Raw genomic sequence first — 9384 nt, forward strand, 5'->3', positions numbered from 1 at the left:
TGAGACTACCCTTTTCTATGCATTAAGATATGTATAAAATACACAACATCATTGAAAACCGTACAATGTGAAGGTTACTAGATCCCATTTTTTTCTTCTTAGGGACACAATGAAATCCTCTAACCTCCTGCTAAATGCTGAGAGATGAGTGTCTGTTCAGATTCATTTTGAATTCCTCTTTTCGTTGCAATATGCCACCTCTTTACGCTCTGATTGAGCCTGCTTCATTCTGTACTGGGATGGGGACATTTCAAGAGAAGTGGCTTCCTGCTTGATATGAAGCTAGACCTTCCCTCCCCTCATTACACAATATCATCACAGTTTCTGGTAAAACAATCCAATATGCCCCCTGGCAACAGTGGCTTAGATATTCCTATCAAATAACTTCCTACCCTATGTTTTTGGGGCTCTATAGGTATCAAAAGGCAAAATCCTTGGCCATCTTTATGAACAGAGCTTGATAATCATCTATTTATTCTGATTTAAATTAATCAGTCTACAAATACACATTGATCATCACATCTAGGTTAGACACACTGGGTTTAGAAAATGTCTAAAAAATCTCTCTCTTAGGTAGAAGGTATCTTATAGATTCATTTCTATCCTGCCAAATAACAATTTAGAACAAGCTTTATAATCTCATATTCCATTCTTCACAGACATCTATAATGCTGAACCAGCCAAATTGATTAATTACATGCTAATTTTGCAATTGAACGTCATTGATATCTATCACCACCTCTGCCATAGAATCACGGAGTAACACTCAGCAAATGTCCTTTTCAGTAAAATGAGGCAAATTATATTTCACAGATGCTTATGCTGGATATAGAGCTGTGAGTAATAATCTTTGGAAGAACACTTAAAAATACCTTTAAGACTAGACACAGATCATGGCCAATTCAAATTCACAAACATTTGTTGAACACCAATCAGTGTCAAATAATTGAAATACAAAAATAGAAATGACAGTGCCTAACATAGATAGTGAGGAACTTACAGACTTACATGAAAAACAGGCATACCAGTAGATAATTTTAGTTGGGTGTAGTAGTAAGCGCTACCATATGTGTTGGAACACAGAAAGGCTTCTAAGCATCTGAGTTAGGGATGAAGAGGGCAAGCAGAAGGCATTAGAGATGAGATCATGCTCGTGGTATCTTTAAAATAGAAGTAGGAACAGCTAACTAAGCAGAAGGAACAATGGATAAGGATCCTGTGTAACACTGAACAAGTGAATGGTAACTCAAAATGATTCAGTACCCAGATTTCGTTTTGCTGCTGCTGTTAGCTGGATTACTGGTTCAGTTGACTGGATTTTTTTTTTATTCACTATTTATTCATTTGATTGGTATGGGGAAGTCATATAGCCTTAGAGCCCAATAGAAAATTAAAATACTCATTTCCACCTGAACTCAGGGGTGATTTCCACAAACCCAATTACTGAAGGCATAGCTAACCAAAGCAGGAATAAATGCTCAGAGAAAGTAAAAAAAATTTCTCTGGAGCAGGTCATAAGAAGGAATATTATTTTTACCTTTATTTCTGATGTCACTGAAAAAGGAGATGTCAAACTCTCATGACCTTCTGAAGGCTTGACATATTCAAGTATAAAGGGAGGCCCACTAGTACATCATCTCAAGGCAAATGAAGAGAATTCTAATTCAGCTGATTAGAAAGAATTAGAAACTCACAGATGGTGCTTATTAGAGCAATATATCAAGAAAAACCCAGTAGGGAGCACTAATTGAATCAGTTACAATTAGTTCTGATTGGATTTAACCCTTGTTAAAAGTATTTTCTTTGGAATTCTGGGTTTGGAAGAGATTGGATTTGGGATTAAAATGGCAACTGTAGAATTTATATTCAATTTACAAATGAATAACATCCCTTTGAAGGAAGTCACTTTGGGCCAAACCATGTCACCCGAGTTTTCCTACAGCACCGTAGGTGCAACCACAGCGTGAAGTTCACACTGAAATGCTGGAGTTTAAAGAAATGTTGTTAAATGTGGGAAGGAATCTGTTCTCAGAAATCTATCTTACTTTAGAAGTCCTCTTTAGTTGTAAAGTGTCTACTTCAGGTTCAAATGGAATTATAACCAGTTCTGAATATTGTTCAACTCATTTAGGACTGAAATCAGTTTTATTTGGTAACAAAAATACATGTTTTTAGGGGCACCTGGGTGGCTCAGTGGTTGAGCATCTGCCTTCGGCTCAGGTCATGATCCCAGGGTCCTGGGATCAAGGCCTGCATCAGGCTCCCTGCAAGGAGCTTGCTTCTCCCTCTGCCTATGTATCTGCTTCTCTCTGTGTCTCTCATGAATAAATAAATGGAATTTTTTTTAAATACATGTTTTTACATTTTAACCATTTAAGATTTTTCCCTCTGGCTGACCTGCAATGCCATGACCAAAAGAAGGATCCACATAATCCTCATTTTTTTTCCATACTCATCCATTGTAAATAGCAAAACTTGTTAAATTATTGTTAAATAGAGTAGATTAGCCAGATGTTACATAAGTTTTGCTTGTTATTGCAAAATGCTTCCATTTTCTTCTATTTGGAAAGAGGCCTCCCAACAACATCCCTAAAGACTTTTGGAATATTCAGTACACACACATACACACAAATCTTTTATTCTGATTCATTTCCCTCCTTGAATTTTTCTCCCAGTTCCAGCTCTGTCCAAAGCATTTTACTCCTAAAAGTGCTCTCTCTGTTCCTTCCTGAAACTTTGCCGAGAGGAAGATTAGTTATCTAATAATGTCCCAGTTGAGCCACTTATTACGGTATTCTAATATGATTGCTCATATACATGTCTCTCACCAGTCAGCAACTTGAATGGAATTGTTCGTAATACAAACTTAGGCCTTAGGTAAGACTTAAGGATTTTGGTAGAATGGGACAGAAGCAAAGAACTGTCAGGACTAAGGTACCAAGAAGAAATATAATAGAATCAGTTCAGGTCCTTGTTTGGTGAGGCAAGTCACATTCACATGTGTTCTATCATCATTATCTGAGATTGATCGCAGGTATCTTGTCTGAATTGGAATAGGACCCTCAGTGACAATGGAAAAATAGTGCATATGCCCTTTTAAAAAGCTATGATAGAGAGTTAAGGCTTCTTTCAAGTAAGCTGATATTCAAAAAATGGTATCAGCCTCAGAACGGAAACCAAAGTACAAAGCAAGAAACCAAGAGAGCAAATACTTCAGAGGTTTAAAAATAGGCTCTCTATGGTTGACAGGAGCCAAATGAACAGCAGCAAGAGTAATCCCAAATTCTAATTTCTTCTTACAGGATCCCTGTTCCATGAAATAACTAAGTAGTTACCAGTCTGGATGGATGGATGGTTGAGTAAGTTTAATACATACATACAAAACTGGAAAAAATACACAAAATTGTTAACAGCAATTATCTGTGTTATAGGACTATGAAACAATTTTTTCACCATTATTTTTTCCATCTTTCACAAATTTTTTATGGAAATATGTCATGTTTTTATAATCAGAAAAAGGTGATTAAAGCGTGTGTGTGTGTGTGTGTGTGTGTGTATACTATCTTTTTCTTTTGACTATACCAGTAATTCTCAATCAGGGGTAATTTGTCCCCCAGTCAGCATTTGGCAATGTCTGGAGATGTATTTGGTGGTCACAACTGTGGGGTGTGCTACTGGCATCTAGTTAGAAGATAGGAATGTTTCTGACCACCCTATGGGACTGCTTCTAAAATTCATATGTATTAGAAGCTATGCTCTCTGTCTCAGAATTACCCAAGTAAAAAATGACGTTCTGTTCTGACAGATATTGGAAAATATTGTGTTTCTTATTTACCTTTATGTTTTATATGTTGACTAGTAGAGGTCTTTGTGTATAACAAATATATATTGGGTTGAATTGAATTAAAAGTGTATAGCTCTTCTGGACACAACTAATGTAGATATAAAGATGCATAATAAATTTCAGAAAAAGCAATTAAACAATACATTTCTTTGACCCATCTAGAATCAAAACTTGATTGAATTCAACAAGAGATTAGTGGACATCTTCTGGGCATCTATCACTTAAGTTCCAGGTGTTCTGCAGAGTATAAAAGTAACATCAAATGTACTCTCTGACCTTGAAGACCTCGCAATCTAATCAAAGAAAAAAAACATATCCTAAGAACACCATTTTGTTCCAGAGCAAAACAGTGCATGGTTGTGTGCCAAAATGAGTAACTAATTAGTGCGGTAAGACTTTAAGGAGGAGAAAAAATCATTATGTCTGGAATTGTCAGAGATGGCTTCCCAGCAAATTAGAGAATTGAGCTCATACTTAGCAGACCGATGGACAGAATTTCCATATGACCAGCAATGAGGAGAAGGTCTTGTAAGGCAGAGAAAATAGCATGAATAAAACTAAGAAGATAGGATTGATCATGGACGGGTTCACAGGGAGAGCAAAGGCTACCATGGCTGAAGCAGGTAATAGATCTGAACTGCTAGGAAATGGCCAGATTACAGTGAGAATCAAATGAGTATCAGTAGGAATGGCCTGTAAAATATCTAAACCTGTGAATGGGATAAAATATGCCCTCTCCAAAGTTTGGAAATTTTGTTTTCAGTCTTTATCACACTTAGAGTGGTTACTTAACCTAAAACGATTTAGCATCATCTTCCCACACGTACAGACCTTTGTACTATATAAAGCAACAATCTGACCTACATAGTGTACCTAATATTCCATAAAAGTGACCATTAGCAAAGGAAGACAAATTTAGCTGCAGCCCCATGTAGCCTTTTCCCTCCTTATGACTACGAAGATAGCAAGAGTCCTCATTTCAGAAGAGAAGAGCTCTAATTAAGGAATTATTTTAATTACTTCAGCTAATATCCTAATATTACATATTTATCAAGGGAATGAAATAACAAGTATTCTTTTTGGTCAAGGAATCTTGCAGAAGACAGAAATAAAGAATTAATGACAAGAATCAGTAGACTTAAAAAAATCATTAGACTTAACTTACATATATGTTGGGCCAGTAATTAAATCCCAAAAATCTGCAAAAAAAAAATAAAAACAAACAAAAACTTATCTTATACCTAAATGTAATTTGCCTAACCTTTCTACTTGCTAGGATAAACTTATCTTTTCTGACTGAGAACTCAAGAGAGAACTTTGGAGGATAATAGGCTTTATAATTAGGATAAGAAGAACTCCAATGCAATAACAATTAATGATTAATAAAAATTCGCAATATAGGTGTACCCATGTATCTTTAAAATCAAATATTCGTATTAGGCATATTTAAACCCATAAATACTATAGTCTAACTATAAAGCAAGAATTCTTAGATGCTCATAAAACACGTTTCAGAATTGTTAACTTACCCAAAAAACTTTGTTGGTTAGGAATAGATGCAGCTGCATGTAATAACTGTACTTCCAGTGGCTTAGACAAATGGAGATTTGACTCTCTCTAAAGAGACTTAGAGAAGATGGTAGACTATGGCTCTTATTGGTGGCTCCATGATGCCATTTAGGGCAAAGCTCCTTCTGGTTTTCTAATAACCATCTTAAGGTGACCATCAGTTACATTACCCAGAAATATGTCACATAAGCCACCTCTGGTTGAAAGGTAAGCTGAGAAATAATTTTTAACTGTGCCATCGCAGTCCCAAATAAAAGTAACAAAGAATGGGAAAAATTATGTAGGCTTATTAGCAACCCTATCAACAACACAAGATCAGTAGTTATAGTAAGATTTCATCCATCATGTTTGTTAAAGCATTACTAAGTGAAATGCTACAACATTCAGGTGCCGCACAAAGTCCATTTTCCGAGTTTTCTTGAACTAGGTCATTTTATGCCTTCAAGCCACATTTTTGTCTAATGGATTTCTTGGAGAAGAGCCCAAACACAGCTTGTATCCATTCATAGAAAAGGTTGTGTGTAGTATCGTTTTGCCGACAAGGGCAAGAGTGATCTTTGAAATTTTCACTCACTCAGAAAGTTAGCAATTGATATATTGTGGCTGGTAATTGACAGAACTAATTCAGGGAAGTAAAAACAAGGGAATTGAAGGTATGGTATGATATCTTTACTTTCCCAGTGGCTTTCAACTTTTGCTGATAAGGAAGCAAGTGGTACTATCTTAAGAGTGTTAAGTTCCTGGAGGGAGGGGAGCATGGTGGGAGGCGGGGGAACAGTTCAGTATCTAACTAACTGTATTTGGTACATAGCAAGTGCTCAAGTAATATTTGTTGAATGAAGCTTTTTCTTCTTTACCCTTATTAAAGAGTGCACAGAAGTTGATCAAAAAGAAGCATTCCCCATCCACTTTAATGAAGCAACCGTTAGCATCCATACTGCGTGAATAAAAGCTCTGTGAGGAGCCCAAAGGAAATGCTTGCTGTGATCTGTCACCCTGAAGGTTTTGCCCTGTCTTTTATGTGACCTAGCAGGTTTTTTTTTCAATTCACATCTAATGTTAATTAATCAAATCTATAGGAATTGGTTTCTAAGCCATTTGGCCACCAAGCAGATTATGAACATCGTAAAATCAATGTAAAGTGATTTTTAAGTGTTTAAAATCATCTTATGATTTCCTAAAACAGTATGTAAGTCAGCTTCAAGTGGAGGTTAGGGATTATCAGTCAATGCATCAGTTGATCAAGCATTCAATTGGTGTCGAGGGGCATTTGGAGATGCATGAATGACACTCCCTGCCATTCGCGATTCGTGACTCATTTAGGGAGACAACATGTGGGCAGGGTGAGAAAATAACATAATAATGTTAATTGCATTTATGACTTGTTGAATCAATAAGACAGATAACACATGTTTTGTTTTACCCAGAATACCAATGAATTTGGACTTTGCCGAAGTGGGCACAGGAACTAAATATATCCCGTTGTGTAACTCAAATTTTGAGACCCTGGTAGGAGGATCATGGCATTTTGCAGACTGGAGTTTAAAGCACTGCTTAGCATAGATAATCTATAAAGAATTCACTTGAACCATAGGAGGAAATAAAAACAATTATTCTTTTTCTTTTTTTAAAAAACTAGGTCATGGAACTAAAGGAGTATTTGAGCTTCTGTCTGGATGGCGGAGAACAAGAGAGAATTTGCCCTTCAAAGACAGGGTGGCAGATGCCTATTCTGATGTGATGGTCACCTATACCATGACCAGCTCCCTGTACTTCATTACCTTTGGCATGGGTGCCAGCCCATTCACAAACATAGAGGCTGTGAAGGTCTTCTGTCAGAACATGTGTGTCTCCATTCTGTTGAACTACTTCTACATTTTCTCATTCTTTGGCTCCTGTCTGGTCTTTGCTGGCCAACTCGAGCAAAACCGCTACCATAGCATCTTTTGCTGTAAGATCCCCTCTGCAGAATACCTGGACCGCAAACCAGTGTGGTTCCAGACAGTGATGAGTGATGGGCATCAACAGACATCCCATCATGAGACGAACCCCTACCAGCACCATTTCATTCAGCACTTCCTCCGCGAACATTACAATGAATGGATTACCAATATCTACGTGAAGCCATTTGTTGTCATCCTCTATCTCATATATGCCTCCTTCTCCTTCATGGGGTGCTTGCAGATCAGTGACAGAGCCAACATCATCAATCTACTAGCCAGTGATTCCCCGAGCGTTTCCTATGCCATGGTTCAGCAGAAATATTTCAGCAACTACAGCCCAGTGATAGGATTCTACATCTACGAGCCCCTGGAGTACTGGAACAGCAGCGTCCAGGAGGATCTGCGGAGACTCTGTAGTGGGTTCACTGCAGTGTCATGGGTGGAGCAGTATTACCAGTTCCTGAAAGTTAGCAACATCAGTGCCAATAACAAGAGTGACTTTATCAGTGTCCTACAAAGTTCATTTTTAAAAAAGCCAGAATTCCAGCATTTTCGAAACGATATCATCTTCTCCAAGGCAGGGGATGAAAACAACATTATTGCTTCTCGCTTGTATCTGGTGGCCAGGACTAGCAGAGACAAGCAGAAGGAAGTCATAGAAGTGTTGGAAAAATTGAGGCCCCTGTCCCTATCAAAGAGCATCCGATTCATCGTGTTCAACCCCTCCTTTGTGTTCATGGATCACTATGGCCTGTCTGTCACAGTGCCTGTTCTGATTGCAGGCTTTGGTGTTCTCCTGGTGTTAATCCTGACTTTTTTCCTAGTGATCCACCCTCTGGGAAACTTCTGGCTAATTCTTAGCGTCACCTCAATTGAGCTGGGCGTTCTGGGCTTAATGACATTATGGAACGTCGACATGGATTGCATTTCTATCTTGTGCCTTATCTACACTTTAAATTTTGCCATTGACCACTGTGCACCACTGCTTTACACATTTGTATTAGCAACTGAGCACACCCGAACACAATGTATAAAAAGCTCCCTACAAGAGCATGGGACAGCCATTTTGCAAAATGTTACTTCTTTTCTTATTGGGTTGGTCCCCCTCCTATTTGTGCCTTCGAACCTGACCTTCACACTGTTCAAATGCTTGCTGCTCACTGGGGGTTGCACACTTCTGCACTGTTTTGTTATCTTACCTGTGTTCCTAACCTTTTTCCCCCCTTCCAAAAAGCACCACAAGAAAAAGAAACGCGCCAAACGAAAGGAGAGAGAGGAAATTGAATGCATAGAAATTCAAGAGAACCCTGATCATGTCACTACAGTCTGAAGGGTGTAGACAAATGGATTCTTTTTCTTTTCCAGTATTGCACAATGATGCAGGGAGAGTAGAGCTCAGACCTCAGATGCTTGGGCTGGCCAGGGGTAACAAGGAAAGTCAGATCAAGAGTGAATTGTTCATGACACATCAAGGTGTCCACTTCTTGGGGGGAAGACAGAATCAAGGAAGAGGGAAATGTTCTTTGCAACCTTGTTCTCCACTAAAGATAAGTTTGTGGATGTGATCTTGGAGCTCTTCCAAGGAATGGACAAACCAATGGGGTGTTAGAAGGCCAAAAGCTCTAATTGCTTTCAAAAATAGAATGCTTAAAAAAATGGAGAGGAGAGGAAAGGAGGCCTCTAAATAGGGAAGATGATAGGAAATGTCAAAATTGCCATGGCACTTCTCTTATTTGTGTTTTGAACAGGTTGGTCAAAGGAAACCTATGCACTTGGGAAGTACATATTTAATCCTGTCTAAACCAAAGGACTTCCCAATCCATTTTACATGTACATATATATGTATATATGCCATATATACATATACCTAGACTTGTCTTTAGTGTACATTGATGTTTGTGTGGAAGAAAGTGTCCATTTGCAGATGGGCTGGCCTTTCTCTAAAAAGTCAAATCAGCCTTAGCCAAATATAGACGAATTAATGGCAATTCAAAGTCAACTCATGTTTCAACAGCAAGGGTTTTAGTC

At 38.1% G+C, this 9384-nt stretch overlaps 1 protein-coding gene across 1 annotated transcript; it reads left to right on the forward strand.

Annotated features, from left to right (window-relative positions):
* The first annotated feature begins 4421 nt into the window (after window positions 1-4421).
* On the forward strand, window positions 4422-8686 carry LOC144316725 (patched domain-containing protein 4). Its single transcript, XM_077902612.1, has 2 exons — window positions 4422-4467; window positions 7053-8686. Exons 1-2 carry the CDS (start codon window positions 4422-4424, stop codon window positions 8684-8686), a joined length of 1680 nt encoding a protein of 559 aa, XP_077758738.1.
* The last annotated feature ends 698 nt before the right edge of the window (window positions 8687-9384 follow it).

The sequence above is a fragment of the Canis aureus genome, chromosome 7 (assembly GCF_053574225.1).
Source record: "Canis aureus isolate CA01 chromosome 7, VMU_Caureus_v.1.0, whole genome shotgun sequence".
NCBI classification, from domain to species: Eukaryota; Metazoa; Chordata; class Mammalia; order Carnivora; family Canidae; genus Canis; species Canis aureus.